The following is a 20,272-nucleotide window of genomic DNA, read 5'->3' on the forward strand; positions in this document are numbered from 1 at the left end:
TTCTGAGTCATCCTGCTTTTCAAATACCGTTAGTTCGGTCGTCCATTAGAACTGTCAAATAATTTGTCTTCCAAATGGGCTGTTCTCAGTTTTCATTCAGAAGCTGGAGTGTGAGATAGCTGTGCCACTTAATAAGCTGTTGTGTCTCGGTGTCAGACCAACTCTTCTTTCCTCTACCCTGTGATGCTGGGTCCAGACTCCCCACACTCGGGTTCTGTCTTATTGGCTGCCTCCTGTTCTGCCCACAGGGAGGGCAGCAGGTAGGGAATTGAGGTCTGGCTGGTCTTGTCATGGGCTAGCACTGTTCCAGGCAGCAACTGGGGAGTTCCCAAGCTCTTTCCACACTCCCAGAGCTGCCCCCTGGTGTCCCGTGAGAGTGCCATCCTCTCAAGGGACAGTGCCACCTCCTCAGAGGGCTGAGACCCAGTGCCCTGGGGCCTTTCCTCCAGCCTCAAGGTTCTGGTAACCCTAAACTCTTCCCTGGATTCTCTAAGCCCTAGGGATGGCCACTGCTTTCTGACATTGCCATCTCTGAGTTACCTCTGGGTGTCTTTTTTTCAGCCCTCTAACGTCTACATAATCAGCTCCCTATGGCCATGGTTCTCAAACCTGAGCTTTCAGCAGTCACCTGGCGTGCATGCTCAGTCGCGTCCAGCTCTTTGGGACTCCATGGACTGTGGCCCGCCAGGCTCCTCTCTCCATGGCAAGAATACTGGCACAGATTGCCATCTCTACATCCAGGGGATTTTCCCGACTCAGGGATCGAACCCAGTCTTTTGTGTCTCCTGCAGTGGCGGGAAGATTCTTTACCACTGTGCCACCTGGGAAGTTGCGAGTCACCTGGAGGGCTTGCTAACACAGATTGCTGGGCTCCACTCCAGAGTGTCTGATTCAGGAGGTCTGGGGTGAAGGCAGAAAATTTGCTTTTCTATCAAGTTCGCAGGTGATGCGGATGGTGCCGGTCTGGGGCCTCCACTTGAGGAACCACTGCGGAACATTATATTCCCTCTGATAAGTTAGTATGTATCCTGTGGTCTAGTTGGCCCTTGGCTGATGCAAGGAGTTCCACTAAAATAGCATGCCATCCAGATCCGCCAGTTTGGTTTGCTGGGTGGGGTGGGGGTGAAGTAACCCCAATACCCGCTTTTAACCTGGCCTTCCCTTGGGATTGAATCATTGTCTTTGTCTGTCTATCTGCACCTTGTACCTGTGCTCTTGCCCCTCAGCCCTGATTGCAGAGGCCTTGGCCTCCCTTTACACTGTTCTATCCTATCTCTCTGGAGCCTGACCCACCACCTCTATGGGCCTCCTCTGCTAATTCTGTCCCATTCGAATTCTGATTTCTCTGACCTGTGCTGTTTACATGACCAGCTTCACATCTCGTTCTGGACTTGCTTTTGCCAAGTCAGTGGATATGTACTGAATTGTCTACTGTGTGCCGAGCCCCATGCTGGAGGCTTGTGTGAGAGTATCAAAGATGGGAAGGACTTAGACACTGCTGCCCTATATAGGGTAATCATTGCTGCACAATTGAAACTGTGCTGTTTACTTGTGAAAAATATGGAAACTATCTTAGCAGAACCCTCCCTAGAGAGAGAACTACTTCAGTTGGGTAAATAATTTGATTAGCAAGATGTAGAGGGGGTAAAGGGCTCTCCAGGTGGCTCAGTGGTAAAGAATGCCTGTGGTGCCAAGGACCTGAGTTCAATCCCTGGATTGGGAAGATTCCCCCAACAACCCACTCTAGTGTTCTTGACTGAGAAACATACATGCACGCATGTTGAAAGGGGGTAAGACCCCAAGAAGTTGAGACAGGCTGAGACCTAGGACATTTTACCAGAGTGTTTGCACCTGGACAAATATCTCTTTGAGAGACAGGATGTGAAGAAACTCTAAGGGGCTAAAAATCACTGCATGTGTGGGCAGTTGGGGCAAATTATGAACAGTAAAATACAAAAAGGCCAAAGCTCAGCTGCCACTTCTGGGTTTCAGGGAACAAAAGCAGGGTACTCCTCATGACCCCTGCACACAGCACCCCGAGGGAGTGGGAAGACCACTTAGACCACCTCTCCAGCCTGACCCACAGATCCGCTTCCCCCCACAATCCTCATGTCATTTAAGGAACCAGCTCCCTGTAAACTCAGGGAGCAAGCAAGGACACCTGTTACTTCTCTTTACTCCCTCATGCTTCAGCACGAGTCCCCATGAAGCCTGCCTGGACGCCTCTTCTGGCCTCTGAGCAATTTCTATTGATTAAAAAGCCCAAGAGTCCAGAGCAGTAACAAACTGTGCTCAGGTTACTATGGATAGAGGCTGGTATACTGCTTTCTAAGATGCGTGAGCATCTGTTAAGTGCATGGGTTTGTCTGATAGAGAAGGAGCTGTGCAAGCTGGTGGCCAGAGTTGAACTGTGCGGGGAGAAGTGAGTGGTGTCAAGAGAGAGAAGGGGCCTGGGGGCTAGGGGCTGGGAGGGGAGCTGGCAGCCAAAGGGCAAGCTGCAAAGAAAGAGTCTAATATGGATCTTCAATACAGCGTTCGCTAGTGTGAGCTGTACTCTGTCTTGTCTCTCTGTGAGATCACTAATAAAATTACTCGCTTCCTGGGGACAGGACAAACACTGAGTCTCTGCGAGTTTGGAGTGGAGTGAAATCAGAGACCTCCCATAGAAGAGCGGGGCATATGAGCTAGGCTCTTTTGATTTTCTCATCTGTATCTTTCTCTTCCTTGTAAATATATTGGAAACACCCTGTGGCATGAACTGGGTTTTATATTGTTTCCTATCAGCCTTGGTTATTGAGTAGGATGTTTATTGATGAACTAATTTCTGGGTTTAGAGTTTCACTTGTTCAGATACACCTACTTGGGCTACACAAAGTCCCTATAGGCCTGAATATGGCAACTCAAGTGCGGGGGTACACTGGCTCTACTCTTTTTTGATGGCTTGTATTTATTTTTCTGATTATGAATAGATATATGCACATTACTGAACATTTGGAAATATTAAAAAGTATGAGAAAAATGAAAACCACTCATAATTTTACTGCTCAGAGATTACCACCAACAGAATAGACTCTCTCTCTCTCTCTCTCTCTCTCTCTATATATATATATATATATATATATATATATGGGGTGGGGCTATATATATGGAGAGTCTATATATAATATATGTATACATTCTCTATATTTATATAGGAAATCAAATTAAGTTTATCTTTATAAAATCTTATATACTGCTTTTTCCACTTTTTTATATGAGCATTTGTTCTTTCGATTACATCTTCTTCAAAACAATTCAATACCAGCTAGTTGGATAGACTACCGTAAGGAATTTGTTGCCTCCCCTCTTGTTGGATAATTATACTTGTCTCCACCTTTTGCTCTCATAAATACTGCCACAGTGAACATCTACATATATGTACTGTCATTTTACATTTGGGTAGGTGTATCTTTTGTACACTTACAAGCCCATTTGTCTTCAGAGGTAGAATTTTGTACTCACCTGAAATGAAGCTCAAAAGATACAACCCCAGTGGACCATGCAGAGTTTCAAAGGGCTTGCCAAAAGCATTGTACATGAAGAAGGCTGTCCCCACCAGGGTTAAAACGATAAGGATCGTGGAGAAGAGAATGACATTGACGTGAATACTGACTGGGATAGCTTTGAGCAAATCCGGGAAAACTGAAGACAAAACAAAGATTGGGAGAAATGTCATCAGTGGTCATCTGCAAGTGTAATTTAAAAGATTAAATCCCTCTTTTTTTCACTTCCACAGTCACTAAAATCCTTCAAATTAATACATTCTCATTTACTCATTTACAAGGAATTTACAAAAAGGTTTAAACATGGTATTGTTTTATAGAACTCACCAGTAAAAACTAGCAGTGGGGAAAATTTGAGGGATTTTTTTTGCCCTTGGTCATATGTAATTACTTAAATAAACAAGGGCTAGTCTTATAACCAAAAGCTATACATTTTGATGACCAAACTTTTAAAGACATTTCTCAGTAGCCTTTTTTTTTTTTTTTTTCAATCTATCTTAACTTGTAATGACATTTTCAGAACTGGGAGAGTTCAGCCATCAGGAGATTGTTATACTTCCTTTGCTACAAAAAAAAAAAAAAAATCTAGTCCACACCAAGATTAAAGAATGGGGTATTTTCAGTTGACTTCAATATTTTGATGTAACACAAACTGTGGGAAAATAATTTCTGGTGATACAAGAAATATTTTCCATTTAGAAAACATGCCAAATCTATTTCTAGACTTTGTGTTCAGGGCAAGTTTTTCTTGTTTGCAGAGGAAATGAAATACTTTATAAATGTAGCATTTCTCTTATCTGGGAAGGCATCAGCTTGCTTAGCATCAGCAAACCAGGCAAAACCAAGCTGGATAAGTTTAGTTTAGTCCACACACTTGATTTATTGAACACCTACAAACATTGTTCTAGGTGCTGGAAATAGAGCCATAAAATAAGACAAGGTCCCTGTTGTCTTGTGCAGTTTATAACCTAATGGGAGTTGATAGATAAATAACAGATAAATAAATGAATGTGATACTTTATTGCCAAAGAAGGCCCCCATCAATTCCTTGCCTCTTTTTACAGATATGTTACTTCCTCTATAAGAGTTAGAATTTATTCCTCGGTCCCCTTGAACCTGGGCTGGTCTATGACTGCTCTATGACCATTTGAATATGGCAGAGCTTCCCAGGTGGCACTAATGGTAAAGAACCCGCCTGCCAATGTGGGAGACATAAGAGACATGGGTTCAGTCTCTGGATCAGGAAGATTTCCTGCAGAAGGAAATAGCAACCCACTCCAGTATTCCTTCCTGGAGAATTCCATGGACAGAAGAGCCTGGTGGACTATGATCCATGTCGCAAACAGACACAACTAAAGTGACTTAGCACATACCCAGAAGTACATCATACCACTTTCAGGCCTGGTCTATAAGAGGACCAGCCATTTCCACTTCTTTTCTTTTTTTGGAGGCTTGAGCTGCTGTGCAGGAAGTCCATTTCTCTGCTGGGAAAATAGGCCACTCAGAGGAGCACCAGGGCACCAGACACAGGAGGAAAGAATCTTACACATCCAGCCCAGAAAAGCTTCCAGGTGACTCCAACCTCAGCTGCTGTTCAACTGCAGCAGGGAGAGACCCAATCAAAAACTGTCCCAGCTGAACTGGTACATTTTCGTTTCAAGCCCGTGAGCTTTGAGCAGCTATTATGCACTGGGAACAAGACACTTCCAGATAGTGATAATGCTTTGGAGAAATAAAAGATGGTGATGGGATTTTGAGTGATAGATGAGTGGATGGGGGTGGTCAGGAAAGTGACACCAGGACTGACACCTGAATATTGAGAGGGAGGTGGCGAAGAGATCTGGGGAAGAGCATTCCAGAGGAAAGGAACACAGCTGAAGCGGAAGGGAGCCCGTGCAGGTTCCTGGTGAATGAGGTTGAGGCAGAAGTGGGGTTGCTAGACTGGGATCTTATTGTTACACCTGCTAGATCCTGGTCTGTTGACCATGGTAAGGGGGGTGGGAGGCGGTCTGCCCTTTTGCTAAATTCAGTTGGAAGCCACTGGAGGGTTTTAAGTAGGAGAATGACATAATCCACTCCAAGATGTAAAACGATAGCTCTGGGGCTTCCCTGGTGGTCCACTGCAATACGGGGGACACCAGTTCAATCCCTGGCATGGGCAGAGCAATTAAGCCCATGTGCCACAACGACTGAGTCTGAGCTCTAGGGCCTGGGAGCCGCAGGTAATGAAGCCCGTGCACCTAGACCCCATGCTCTGCAACATGAGAAGCCACTGCAATAAGAAGCCCAAGCAGTGCAACTAGAGAATAGCCCCTGCTTGCTGCAATTCGAGAAAAGCCCACCTGCAGCAAGCAAGACCCAGCACAGCCAAAACTAAAAAAACAAACATTTTTAAAAAAGAAGATTGCTCTGGCTTGCAGAGTCATGAGTCTAAGGGGGAGAGGGATGAAGGGAGGGTACATGTGTAAGCTGGGATCCTGAGGATGGATTTGGGGGATGGGTGTTTCCAGTAATAAGAGATGGAGGCCTGGCCCAAGGCATAGTGGCAGAGGCTGTGAAAGGTTGTCAGATTTGTATTGTATTTTGGAGATGGAAGATAGAACTTGTTGAAAGAAAGAAATTGAGGATAACTCCTAGAGTAACTGAATAAACGGTGATGCTATTAAGTGGGATAGACAAGTAGAAGGAGCAGGTTTGGCCATAGGGGTGGGCAGTGATGCAAGAGTTCTATTTTAAATATTTGAAGTTTGAGTTTCATTTAAGCTATCCTAAGTAGAGATGACAAATAGGTTGCTATGTATCTGGAGGTCTAGGAAGCTGGTGAAAGAGGTGAAACTAGGGTGAGGAAAGCAAGGTGTCTAGAGCAAAAAGGAAAGCTTAAGGAGATAGTGACACTCTGGGGCCAACCCTGTACTTGCACGAGCCCAGGGTAGATGTCTCATTAACTTCTATGACCAAGGTGTCTCAATGGCCTCACCCTGGTCCTGGCCCTGGTCATTAAACCCAGGGGAATGGCTATCACTTGTGGAGAAGCTATAGCTAGAGGAAAGATGGGCTCAAGAGAGGAAGAGAGCTTATGAATTAGGAGCAAATTCACAGACTGAACAGCAGGGAAGCCAAGGGAAGAAAATGTCTCAAGGAGGAAGCGGTCAGCTGTGCAAATACATGTCCTGTGGCCACAGCGCTGTGCTCCTGATCATGTGTCTGAAAGCAACCAGGAGAAGGAGGTGCATCGGTTCAAAACAAACCCTTCACCACTTGCAAGATGTAACTCACAACGTATGGACATACATGAAACATGCTTAGTGCTATCAGAGAGGGAGCATCCTCTTCACAAGTACAGACAAGGTCATTCTTTTAAGTATAAAAATCTGCCTTTTATTAATGCGTTTCCTTGGTTGTTCAGGTGGTAAAGAATCTGCCTGCAATGCAGGAGACCCGGGTTCAATCCCTGGGTTGGAAAGATCCCCTGAAGAAGGAAATAGCAACCCACTCTAGTATTCTTGCCTGGAAAATTCCATGGACAGAGAAGCCTGGAGGGTCACAGTCAGACATGACTGAATGATTTAACACTACTACTCCCTTTTATGTAAAATGGAGCAAATTCTGGAATGCCGTAATGTAAAACCCCAAGAATAGACTGACCCGTAAACATTGCTTTACCATGAAATTTAAGTAATTGCTCTGTAACTGAAAAGCAGACACACAAAAAGGAGAGAGTACTTACACTTAAAGATGCTCATGTTCATTTGTCACTCAAACAAAAAAAGTTCATGGTTTTAAATATCATTTTGGAAATTCAGTCACTATGAACCAACCCCTCAGTGTATCAATAAAAATAAATTTATCTGGGCAACGTAGGTGAAGGATACCCGAAATGATAGTACCCTCTGCACCGTCATTGCAACTTCCTATGAGTCTAAAATTGTACCCTTGTGGTGCTCTCTCAGAGTCCTCACTCAGGAGTCCTGGGCAGGTTATTTGAACTGAGGTTTATTTACACAATATTTCCTTTACAATCTCATAATAAGAGGGGAAAAAAAGTGAGTGTTAGTTGCTTAGTCACGTCTGACTCTTTGCATCCCCATGGATTATAAGCCCGCCAGGCTCCTCTATTCACAGGATTTCCCAGGCAAGAACGCTGGAGTGGGTAGCCATTCCCCTCTCCAGAGTATTTTCCTGATCAAGGGATCAAACCTGGGTCTTCTGTATCACAGGCAGATTCTTTACCATCTGAGCCATCCGGGAAGCCCCATAATTAGAGAAATGCACATTAAGTCTGTGAGATACCATTTCCCACAAATCATATTTACAAAGATGAAAACATATAGTGATAGCCTGTATTAGTTAAGGCATAGGGAAATGGAGATCTTTCTGTACTTTTCTTAGGAGTATAAATTGATACAGCTTCCTTTGGGGCTTTACATGACTGTAAAGCATTAAAATGCATGTATCCTTCACTCAGCACTTTACTTCCAGGAGTTTATCCTATGGATGCTTTGCACATGAATTCAATAGAATATCACAAGGATATTCATGACACCATTTTTAAATTTTATTAATTTTTTAATTGAAGGATAATTGCTTTACAGAAGTTTGTTGTTTTCTTTCAAACATCAACATGAATCCGCCATAGGTGTACATATCATAGCAGCATTTTTTTGTAAAAACAAAAGGTGGGAAATTATTTACATGTCTATCGATATGGCATCCATACAATGGAATGTAAGTCAATGATTTCAAACAATGAAGCGAATCTTTAAGAACAGGTATGGACTTATCATTAAAATGTGATGTTTAATGAAAAAAACATACCTAAGGAGAAAGTGCCTGATTCTGTCATTTGGGGAAAAGCCAAAGGAGGATGTATATAGAAACAAGTAATAATTTAAGTATTTCACATATCTGATTTAATTCTCTCAACGATGCCACGGTATAAGTACCATTATTAGTTTTTTTTCCTCTGGCAAGTAGTTTCCTCTCTTTTCCAGAGGAAACATCTGGGACTCAGATGTAACATGCCCAAGGCTTTTATTTAGTGAGTTGCAGAGACTTGAACTCATGTCCACTCTTATTCACCAGGCTAGAGCCTTGGAGACAGGCATGCTTGTCTAGGCAGAGACTATTTCTAAAAGATTACACGTGAAGCTGGTAACATTGCTTCTGGGGAAGGAGACTGAGAGATTTTTCATTATTACCTTTTAAAAACCTAATTCTTATTTACTTATGTATTTGTGGCTGGGACGGGTCTTTGTTGCTGGGTGGGCTTTTCTCTGGTTGCAGAGAGAGGGGGCTACTCTCTAGTTGCGGTGCGTGGCCTTCTCATTGCAGTGGCTTCTCTTGTTGGGGTGCATGGGCGGTAGGGTATGCAAGCTTCAGTAGCTGTGGCACATAAGCTCAGTAGTTGTGGTTCCCAGGCTCTAGAGCACAAGCTCAGTAGTGTGTCACACCAGCTTAGTTGCTCCATGGCATATGGGATCTTCCCAGTTCAGGGATCAGACCCATGTCTCCTGAATTGGCAGGTGGATTCTTTACCGCTGAACCACCTGCAAAGTCCCCACTATATTCCTTTTAGTTCAGTTTGGGAAAAAAATTTACCACTCTGCATGCATTATCTATTCAATAAATACATGAATATTAAAAACAACACAACAGGATAAATGAAGACAAAAAGTTCCCATGACTGTTCTAGATTAAAAGAGACTTTAGGAGATATACTAACCAAATGCAATGTGTGGGGATTGTTTTCAATTTGAACAAAACTTTATAAAAGATATTTTTGAAATAACGAAAATTGACAGCGGACTGAGTTTTAGATATTACAGAACTGTTATTGATGTTGTTGGTTACGTCAAAGGTGTTATGATTGTGTTTTGAAAAGTTCTTATTAGTTAGAAATTGGATGGATGGATAGATAGATAAAAATAAAATAAGAAAATGCCTCTGCTTTGTTTGGAAGACGGAGGCACACGGGGTATTGAAATGCTGAGCCTGGGTTGTCAGTGATTGTATTGGTCCATGCTGCCCTGTGTTCTGAGGGTACAGAGTGAACCAGCTGGTCTGCGATCACTTGCCCCCCACCAAAATTCCAACTTCTGAGACATCTCAATCAATCTGACCTGCTATTCTTATACTTGGTCAGCTGTTGCTTTGGTTTTGACTAGCAGTTATCAAAAACCTTGGTTGCTTCTATCTCCGCACCTGTAGAATAGGTAGCAACCTCTTCATGTCTGACGGGGCAGGTAGGTGAAACCTGTTTGAAAATGGAGGGTTGTTACCAAATCGAAACAAAGACAGAAGAAATTGTACTGATTTGCCTCCTGGAAAGAAAAGCCAGAAGCTAAAGTCAATATCACGTGGAGCATGTTAATTCTCATGAAGTCTCTTAAAATTCCTACAGTTGTAAGAAAGTTACCCAGGAGGGCACTAATCCCTGCTTATTATGCTTAGATCTTATCAAGTTTCTTTCTTTGATAAAAATTCCCTGAGGTCTATAATGACCAATCAGAACTCTGATAACAACCCTCCATTTTCCAACCAACACTAATCTGACTTTTCCTTTGCTGAAGATGAGAGCAGACCATTCAAATAAAAATTGGAAGTTGTCACTTTAATGATAGTGGATATTTTGTGTCTAGGAGGTAGATTTGTTCCTCTTTCCATTCTTTGAGGTGTAGGATTACAACACAGAAGAAGGATTTGAACATGTTGATCTCCGGAGGGGCTGTCATTAATCCGGCAAGTCACTTCTGGCCTCGAGAAATTACTTGATTAGCTGTTGACAAGTGAAAGGGAGTTATTTATGAAAACGGGCAGCCGATGCCACATTAACAGCACAGGCTTGGTCTGTGGGTTCAGCATTACTCTCCCTCCCTTTCATTCCCTTATCACTGATTTCCTCCATCTGTCTATGACTCCGTGTGTCTAGGTCTCCTCATCCTTCAACCACCCAAACCCCTAATTACCCTTCTTTTTTTCAGCAGATTTCTTCAAAGAGAAATATGTGAGTAATAAAAATAACAGTCAAATAATTACATGGCATGTGTGCCACATGCTTTAGGTATATTGCATAAATCAGCACACTTCATACAACAAGATAAAGGAAGTACTATTATATGCTCAGTGTGTAGGTTTTTTAAAAGAAGGCATAGAAAAGTAAGTTGTAGAAAGTCACACAGTGGCCTCACTGCCTTCACTTTTACTTTGCCCTCTATTGTCAAGATTAAAGTAAAATTAATACAGTAAAAAATTCTCTTTTTAATGTAATTTTGTGCATTTGGACAAATGCTTGCAATCATGTAGCCACCACCACAATCAATTTATCTTATTAGAACTATTCCACATTTCCCCAAACTTCCTGCTTCCCCTGTGTAGTCAACCCATCCTCCATACAAAGCTCCTGAATGCGTGACTTTAGAAGAAACTGCCAAGTGTTTTCCACAGCGGCTGTACCATTTCACTTCCCTACCTACCCTGTATAAGAGTCCCAGTTGTTCTTTCTTGCTGACACTTGGCAGGCTTTTTAAAATTGTAGTCATTAAATAGAAGTGTAGTTTATCTTGTAGCTTTAATTAGCATTTGCCAAATGACTGATGATGTTGAGCATCCTTTTGTGAGTTTATTTGCCTTCTATATATCTTTTTTGTTGTTGTTGAAGTGTCTGTTCATATCTTTTGTGTGTGCATTTTTTACTGAATTGTTTATTACTATTATTATTGAGTTTCAAGAATTCTTTATGCGAGCGGGATACAAGGCGTTTATCAGATAAGTAATTCACAAATATATTCTCTGAGTTTGCGGTTTGTCTTTTCATTCTCTTATCAGTGTCTTTTGAAAAGCAGTCCTTATTTTTAAGAATTCCAATTTACCATTTTTTTCTTTTATATATCATGTTTTAGATGTCAGATCTAAGAAGTCTTTACCCAATGCAAGGTCACAAATAATTTCCCCTGTTTTCCTCCTAGAAATTTTTTAGTTTTAGGTTTGCAGTTAAGTCTATGATCCATTTTGAGTTATTTTTTGTGTATGACCAAGGTTAAATTTTTTACATGTGAATACCTGTAAAAGGTGTTTCAAGTGTTTCAAGATTTTAAAAGCTGACCATAGACTTAACATATGACCCAGCAATCCTATTCCTAAATGTTTACAATGGCTTTATATTTGCTAAAAACTGGAAACATTTTAATATCCATCAACTGGTGAATGTACAAACAAGATGTGCCCTGTCCGTAAAATAAGTGACCCCATGGACTACAGCCTGCCAGGATCCTCTGTCCATGGGATTTCCCAGGCAAGAATATTGGAGGGGGTTGCCATTTATTTCTCCACAGTAATACAAAGGAATGGACTATTGGTATGCATGATAACATGGGTGGATCTGAAATGTGTTATACTAACTGAAAGTAAGTGTATTCGAAAGGCTGCATATTTTATGATTCCATATAGATGACATTCTGGGAAATGTAAAATGATAAGGGCAGAAATGATAAGGATCATTGGTTACCCAGGGTTAGAGGTGGGGGAGGGAAACTTGGGGGGTAATGGAAACGTTCTATATCTTGATTGTGCTGGTATTAACATGCCTCTATGTATCAGTCAGAATTCATAGACCTGTACACCTAAAAAGGATGAAATGTACAGTATGTAGTTATATCTGAGATGGTTAGATAACATCACTGACTCAGTGGACATGAGTTTAAGCAAACTCCAGGAGATAGTGAAGGACAGGCAAGCCTGCGTGCTGCAGTCCATGGGGTTGCAGAGTCAGACACGACTGAGCAAGTGAATAACAATGACAGTAAACCTCACCAAAAACAAAGACAAGCAGGAGGAACAAGGTGTAAAGTGAGTACTGCCTTCCAGATGTGAGTGATAGCCTCGGCAAAGGTGACCATTTGGCATGGAGGAAGGAAGAGCTTGGTTAGAGATGAGAAAAGGAGCCCTGGGCCAGGAGTCAGGCACTCAGGTTCGGGTCCACTCTAGGACTGTGAGCAGGTTAATGGATCCCTCTTTCTCTCTGTAAAATAAGGGTCTCCATGGGGCAGCCTGGGAATGGACCAGGCATTTGAAATTAGGCAAAAGAAATTCAGTTTCAACTTCTTTTCTAACTCTCTGAACTTTCTAAACCTTGATTTCTTTGAAAAAAAAATAAGACTAAGGAGATTCCGTGACGGTCCAGTGGTTAGGGCTTGGCACTTCCGCTGTGCGGACCTTTACTTGATCTCTGGTCAGGGAACTAGGATCCCACAAGCTGCATGCTGCTGCTGCTGCTGCTGCTAAGTCGCTTCAGTCATGTCCGACTCTGTGCGACCCCATAGACGGTGGCCCACCAGGCTCCCCTGTCCCTGGGATTCTCCAGGCAAGAACATTGAAGTGGGTTGCCATTCCTTCTCCAATGCGTGAGAGTGAAAAGTGAAAGTGAAGTCGCTCAGTCGTGTCCAACCCTCAGCAACCCCAGGGACTGCAGCCTTCCAGGCTCCTCCGTCCATGGGATTTTCCAGGCAAGAGTACTGGAGTCGGGTGCCATTGCCTTCTCCTACAAGCTGCATGGCATGACTAATTAAAAACAATAATAATAATATAACTAATACCATCTTTCACTCACATCTGTGAGGATTTGATGACATCATGGAAGGAGAACCTAGTGTGTGATCAGTGCTCAGGAGAGGTCTGCTCCGGTGCATCCCTGTCTTAGGCTAATTTCCCCACCGTCCATCTCTTCCCACCACCTCAAAGACACACAATCTCCTCTCTCTGCCGCATCATCAGTTTCCCCGTCTGTTGGATAAGTCCTCTCAGCATATAAATATACTCTCATTTTTCTCATCTTAAAAAGAAAATCTCACTTAAGTCTTCCTCCAGCTCTTACCCCCTTTCTCTGTTTCCCTTACAGCAAAAGCTCTCAGGGAGTAGCATACATTCTCAGAGTCTCCTTCTTCTCTCCACCTTCTCTCTTGAACCCACTGCACTAATACTATTAATACATTTCCCAGGGCAGCAAAGGAGAAGGCAATGGCACCCCACTCCAGTACTCTTGCCTGGAAAATCCCGTGGATGGAGGAGCCTGGTAGGCTGCATTCCATGGGGTCGCTAAGAGTCAGACACGACTGAGCGACTTCACTTTCACTTTTCACTTTCATGCATTGGAGAAGGAAATGGCAACCCACTCCAGTGTTCTTGCCTGGAGAATATCAAGGACGGGGGAGCCTGGTGGGCTGCTGTCTATGGGGTCACATAGAGTCAGACACGACTGAAGCGACTTAGCAGTAGGGCAGCAAAGAGCTTCAAGCTGTCAAACCCAGTGGTCCATCTTTCTCCTCATCTTACCCGGTCTATGTTTGGCACAGTGGCTCATTCCCCCTGCTCCTGGAAACACTTTCTTCTCTTGGCTTCCAGACACTGCCGTCTCCTGGGTTTGTTACCTCCGTGGGCACCATCCTGATCTACTTTGTTGGCTCATCTTCATCGCCTGAGTCAACCAGAGGACAACTCAGTTCTTTGACCTCTTCTCCTCTCCCTCTTCATTCTCTCCCCTAGTGCTCTATACAGTATCATAGCTTTGACCAGAAATACCCTCAAACAGATGTTTCCAGCCCACACTTCTTCTTGAATCCCCCACTTGTATGTCCTCCAATTACCTCCTGAACATCTTGACTGGGATATTGAGTAGGCATGTCAGTGTGTCCCAAAGTGAACTCAGAATCTCTTCTTCTCACTCTTGCTTCCTTTACCTTTCTTCGTTTCGGTTGCTGGCAGTCCCATTCTTCCTTGGCTTCATCCTCAGTTCCTGTCTTACTCTCACGCTTCGTGTTGAACCCATCAGGAAAACCTGCTGGTTCTGCCTTCAGAGTCGGACTACGTCTCCCTGTCTCCACTGCTCCTCCTGGTCTAAGCCACCAGTATCTCTCACCTGGAGGACTGCAAGGGCTTCCTAACTGGTCTCCCTGCCACCACCCCTCCCTCCCGTACTCTGCTCTCAACCTGGTGGCCAGTGGGATCTTTCAAAAGTGAATTGGGTTATTTCAGTTCCCCACTTAAGCCCTTCTGGAGGATTCTCATCTCGCTGAGTATAAGCCAAGTCATTACAATGGCCTACTAGGTCACACACACAAGATTGGACTTCTTGTCAAACCTCTGACTTCATCTGCTACCTGTTTCCTTGCTTGGTGTGCTCCAGCCACTGGTCTCATTCCTGTACTTCAAATGTACCAGAAACACCTCCACCTCCGGGCCTTTGCTTGTACTGTTCCTTTTGCCTGTATATCCCCTAGATAACCTCACAGCCTGTTCCTTCTGCTCCATGTCTTTACTTAGATGTGACTTTCTCAGGGATACCTTCTTTTTTTTAAATTTATTTATGTTTAATTGAAGAATAATTGCCTTACGATATTGTGTTGGTTCCTGCCATACATCAACATGAATCTTAAAGTTGCTGCCCCCTGCACAGTCACCCACCCCCCCAACTGCCAACCCCTTTCTTTGCTTTTATTTTTCTCCACAGCAGTTATCACCATCTGATAAATTGTATATTTTTACTTGTTTGTTTGTTTGTTTCCCCCAAAACATGAGGACAAGTGCCTTGGTCTGTTTTATCCACTGCTGTCTTCCTGGCACCTAAGAATGCTGGCAGAACAGTATTTCCCAACATTTTTTTTCACTATTGCTTTCTCACCCCAGGAGTCTTTTTAGACATTTCTCCTAATCGCCCTCCACTCATGAAATTTTAATACCACAGATATACTATGTATTGGTTTCTGTATTATATTTGTATGGGTACTGTATACCATATAATATACACTTTTTGAAGGAGTAGGGGTTTTTGCTTGCCCCGAAGAACTAATTTTCACCTCCTTAGGGGGTTTCTGCTGCTGTGGAGAATGCACGGTGTAGCTGCTGGACACATGTATTGGATGGATATGTCTCGCTCCAAGGAGGATGTAGGGACAGAGCCTGTTTAGCAGGTCTGGGATTTCTTGGGAGGGAAGGATGAAGGGGAGAGGTCAGTCCAGTCAGAGACTCCAGGGCCAAAGGAGATGAAGAAGCAGGTTGGCAGTTTTAAGTGTGTTGGGAGTTTCTGGTTGAGAACCAGAATTTGTCCTTTGAGTCAGGCAGTCACTGGTGACCTTAATAGAAGCTGTTTCTGGCATTAGTGGTAATCGAAGCTGAATTGAAAGAGCTTTTGGAGAGAATCTGGGACAATGTGGAAATAAAATAGTTGCCAAAGGGATGAGAGGAACTAGTGTGGGTCTTTTTTTTTTTTTAAAGAAGTTGAAAGACCTGGCTGGCAACTAGAATGGAATTTCAAATCTCTTTATTAAAAGAAAAATTTTAATCCAACATACTTTGGAGATTGTCAACATATTAGATGGAAACTGATGGCTGTTTAATAATAAGGTTCACAGTTTGGAATTTGTGAAAGAATCCACCTCAAATGTTAGCATGACACAGCTCTTTTTTGTTGCCAGGGTGGGAGAACGGGGGAAAACGGACTTGCTCTCTCTGTGTTTCTGTTAGTTTGTCCAACACTCCTGCTGTTTATGGAGGGGCCTTATAAGAAATGGAAATTAAGATATGAATTTTACCTGCAATCCCATCAACATAAAAAGCAAGCCTTTCCTTTGTTGTTTTTTTTTTCCTTTCAAATATATTACTGTAATCATAATGAAGTTCTGAGGTCACATTCTTTTCTTTTTATTCAGGATATAAGTGCTCCCCGTGTCACGCAGATTGTCTTTATAACTACCATTTAGGTAACTGCATGGATTTTCCATCAAACTGCTGCCCTGCTGCCCATTAGGTTGACTTCCATTATTTCAGCATTATGGTTACTGCTTCCCATGAACATTTTCAAGTATATACCTTTTTGTTTCTCATTATAGGGGTGGCTGATGTGCAGGAATAACCTTTTTGGAGGCATTCCCAGGAATAGAATGACTTGGGCCAGAATACTAAGAGAACACCATCTAGATACGTAGATACAAGGGAATCTAAAGACGGAGAGTTATATTCTGTAACACTCATGTTAAACTCCTGGTTCAAAGCTCAATTCCTCTTTGGGAAGTCTGAAAAGCAGAGATTTCAGACAAGATATCAAGTTAGAAACAGAGCTAGAAGAAACTAGACGTTGGGTTGACTCTCCTAATAGAATAGAAGGCGTCAGGTCATAGGAGGGCTTCCCTGGGGGCTCAGGTGGTAAAGAATCTGCCTGTAATGCGGGAGACCAGAGTTTGATCTCTGGGTTGGGAAGATCCCCTGGAGAAGGGAATGGCTTCAACCACTCTAGTATTCTTACCTGGAGAATTACATGAACAGAGAAGCCTGGCAGACTACAGTCCGTGGGGTTGCACAGAGTCAGACATGACTGAGCTACTAACACATACATATATGCATATACAAGTCATAGGAAGACAAGGGAACCCACATGGCTGAGCACACAGAGAAAGGCTGTGGGACCCTTGTGACTACAGTCTGCTCTCATGAAACAGCCGAGTAAGTCATAAGTTAACGGCTGGGAGTGAAAACACAGTCACAGTGATGCTCTCTGGAGGACGTTTACCCTCCTGCCATCATTCGGTGGGAGGCTCTGTTCCTCAAGCTGTATGTCCTGTCTCTGGACCCCCACTCTCCTTGAGCCTCTGAACTGTGGTCTTTCTGCAAAGCTTTTCCCAGCCTTTCCCCCTTCTGTCCCTCTTAGGATATTCCAGATTCCCCAGCTCTTAAGCACTGGCCACGCTCCAGCTCTGTCTCCCTTAGTCTTATCTGGCTTACAAAAGGCTCAAAGATATCTAGCAAACCGAACTCTTCCATTTCAGAGAGAAAACAGAGGCCATCAGCAGATTTCCCATGTCTAGGCCTACTCCTGGTGCTCTCAGACCCTTTCCCATACTGTCCTTTCTGAATCCATTAGTCATCTACCTGTCCCATCTGTCTACAGCCTTTTCCTCCTACTGCTGTATCCCCTCAGCGTAGACTTGTACTCAGTATCCTCCCACTATATGTACGTACGTAGACACACACACACACGTAGACAGACACATACACACACACACATGTAGACAGACACACACACATGTAGACAGACACACACACATGTAGACAGACACATACACATACACACATATGTAGACAGACAGACACACACACACATGTAGACAGACAGACAGACAGACACACACACACACACACACCCTAGCCTGGCCTTAGGACTCTTGTTGCCACTCCCTGTCCTCAGTCTTCTCTGGGTCCTTCCCTCTCCTTCCCTCCTCATCTCCCACAAGGCCCTTACCTCCCCCTTCCTACAGGAGGACCACTCCATCAAGACTGCTTTAGCAAAGGTCCCCCGTGACCTTCTGGTATAAGATGCAAAGGACCATTTCCATCGTCTCTCATGTGACACCTCCGTTGCTCCCTGGTTGAACATTGCTCATCCCATGGTTCCCCCTCAGCCAGTTCCTGCCCAGTTCACTGACCATCCCCTCTCCTCCCCTTTGCATATCCCTCCTCTTCTACCTGGAAATATTAGTGCTTTCTAGAACACATCTTCTTTCGCCTTCTCATTTGATTCTCCCTTTGAGAAGCCTCCTCTTCAGTTGTAGCTCCAACTACAACCTCCAATCTGCTGGGTCCCATCTCTCTGCCTTCACCCCAGCCTTGCTCATGACCTCCATATCTGTATAACTGATGGACGTCTCTTGTTGCTAACCCATACGTGAACTCATTAAACATGACCAAAAGTCATTCCACCACCACTCTAAACTGTCCCCTTCTGTATTTATCTTGGCAAGTGATCCCAACCATCTAGCCAGTGGACGCCTGGGGTTCATCCTCTATCACCAAGTTCTGTTGATATTTGCTTCTGATTATTTTAGGAATATTTGTCCCCCCCTTCTGGAGAAGGCAATGGCATCCCACTCCAGTACTCTTGCCTGGAAAATCCCATGGATGGAGGAGCCTGGTGGGCTGCCGTCTATGGGGTCTCAAAGAGTTGGACACGACTGAGCGACTTCACTTTCACTTTTCACTTTCATTCATTGGAGAAGGAAATGGCAACCCACTCCAGTGTTCTTGCCTGGAGAATCCCAGGGGTAGCGGAGCCTGGTGGGCTGCCGTCTCTGGGGTCGCACAGAGTCAGACACGACTGAAGCGACTTAGCAGCAGCAGCACCCCCTTCCTTCTGACAATGCTTTGGTTTGGACCTCCAAATCTTGGAGGAACCTTCTGACTCTACTCCCTGCCTCTCTTTCAGTCTTCTAATCTGTCTAATGTCCTGACACAAACCTACTGAACATCCTTAAATGGTATCTCAATGCCTACCAGATAAAGTTAACCAGTGAAGTCCCTCACATTCTATTCTCTTCTGCTCCAGCCTTACCTTTCTCCTCCTTTTGTCTCTCATGCATCCTCTGCACTCTGGCCACAGTAGGCTCTTCCTACCTTGGTTCATGCTGTTCCTTTGTTCAGAATGGCTTGTTCAATGCCATCTGGTGATATCTAACTCTAATCCTTACTTTCCTCTGATCTCTCTGTGCCTCGCCCTGACAGACAGTAGTTCTGTCTCTTGGAACTTTGTAAACAAAAATGATCATGTTGATGACAATGATAATGGGCATGATTACACCGTCCATAGTTCTGGTTCTTCCCCATTCTGGGCCCATGGGGATTTAATGTTTTGGCTCCTTTGAGGGCCCCGTCAGTTCCAGGTCAGAGAATTTAGTTGCCTGGGTGAGAGCTCTTTGTTACAATAACTGGTAATATTATAGACAGTGACCAAATCCTGGAATGGAACTACAGCTAATCTCTGATGAATATGTACTGTGAGCAACAAATCAATCTTTGTTAATTTTTTTTTTTTTTTTTGGCTGCCCTACATGTCTTGGAAGATCTCAGTTCCCCAACCAGAAATTGAACCTGGTCCACAGCAGTGAAGACCCAGAATCCTAGGCCATCATGGAATTCTAAGTCTTTTGTTGATTTAAACCTATAATATTTGGACTTTATTATTAAAACATAGCCTCGCCCATCTTGACTGAGAAAACTGAACATACAGCTCTTACAAGTGGTCAGTTATTTAAAAACACTTCTGCTAGATTCTTGGGTGTTTAGGAACAAGTACTCTCTCATTCCCCTTGCGTCCTCAGAGTCTAGAAGAGCACTGGAGCACATAAGCACCGATGATCTTTTCAGGGGGTGGTGAGAGAACACTTACTCTAACTTACAAAGAATTTGTATTTTACATATGAAGTCACATTGTTTTCAATAGATCATTGGAAAGTAATAAGATTTTTTTTTAAAGCTGTTTGTTTTTACTAACTGCTAAGTATGTTCTTTTATTACTTGCCATTAATCCATGCTTTATTTGATCTCTCTAAATGTATGGCTTTCATTTCAGTTGCCTTAAAATTTATTTCATTTCTGTCTCCTGGGTTCTTCTGCTGTATTTTATCCCAAAACCTTGTTCTCTGTTTACCTCTTACTGATTACATCTTTCACCCTGCAATTCTTAAAACAGGACTCAGTAAATCTGGTCTAAGCCTATGTTTAGGCACTAATCAAGAGTATGAGGTGGTTAGAATATCACACATGACCAAAGGAAGAAGAGCAGGGAGATGGTGGGAAGAGAGAAAAATAGTTAGACATTAATCAAAAGATGACAGGCTGGGAAAAGAGTAGCTTTTGGAATCGGAAAAGTGAAAGTGTTAGTTGCTCAGTCGTGTCTGACTCTTTGCGACCCC

The 20,272-nt window shown here is 43.4% G+C and overlaps 1 protein-coding gene across 2 annotated transcripts in view; it reads right to left on the bottom strand.

The window, feature by feature from the left end:
* CLRN1 (clarin 1) overlaps positions 1-20,272 on the bottom strand; it is a 44,678-nt gene that overhangs the window by 13,999 nt on the left and 10,407 nt on the right. For both annotated transcript variants that reach the window (XM_040234873.1, XM_040234865.1), the window contains exon 2: positions 3,502-3,681. In XM_040234873.1, coding sequence (XP_040090807.1) covers positions 3,502-3,681 — 180 coding nt within the window. The remainder of the gene's footprint in view (positions 1-3,501; positions 3,682-20,272) is intronic.

This window comes from Oryx dammah, unplaced genomic scaffold, assembly GCF_014754425.2.
Source record: "Oryx dammah isolate SB20612 unplaced genomic scaffold, SCBI_Odam_1.1 HiC_scaffold_2, whole genome shotgun sequence".
Taxonomy (NCBI): Eukaryota; Metazoa; Chordata; class Mammalia; order Artiodactyla; family Bovidae; genus Oryx; species Oryx dammah.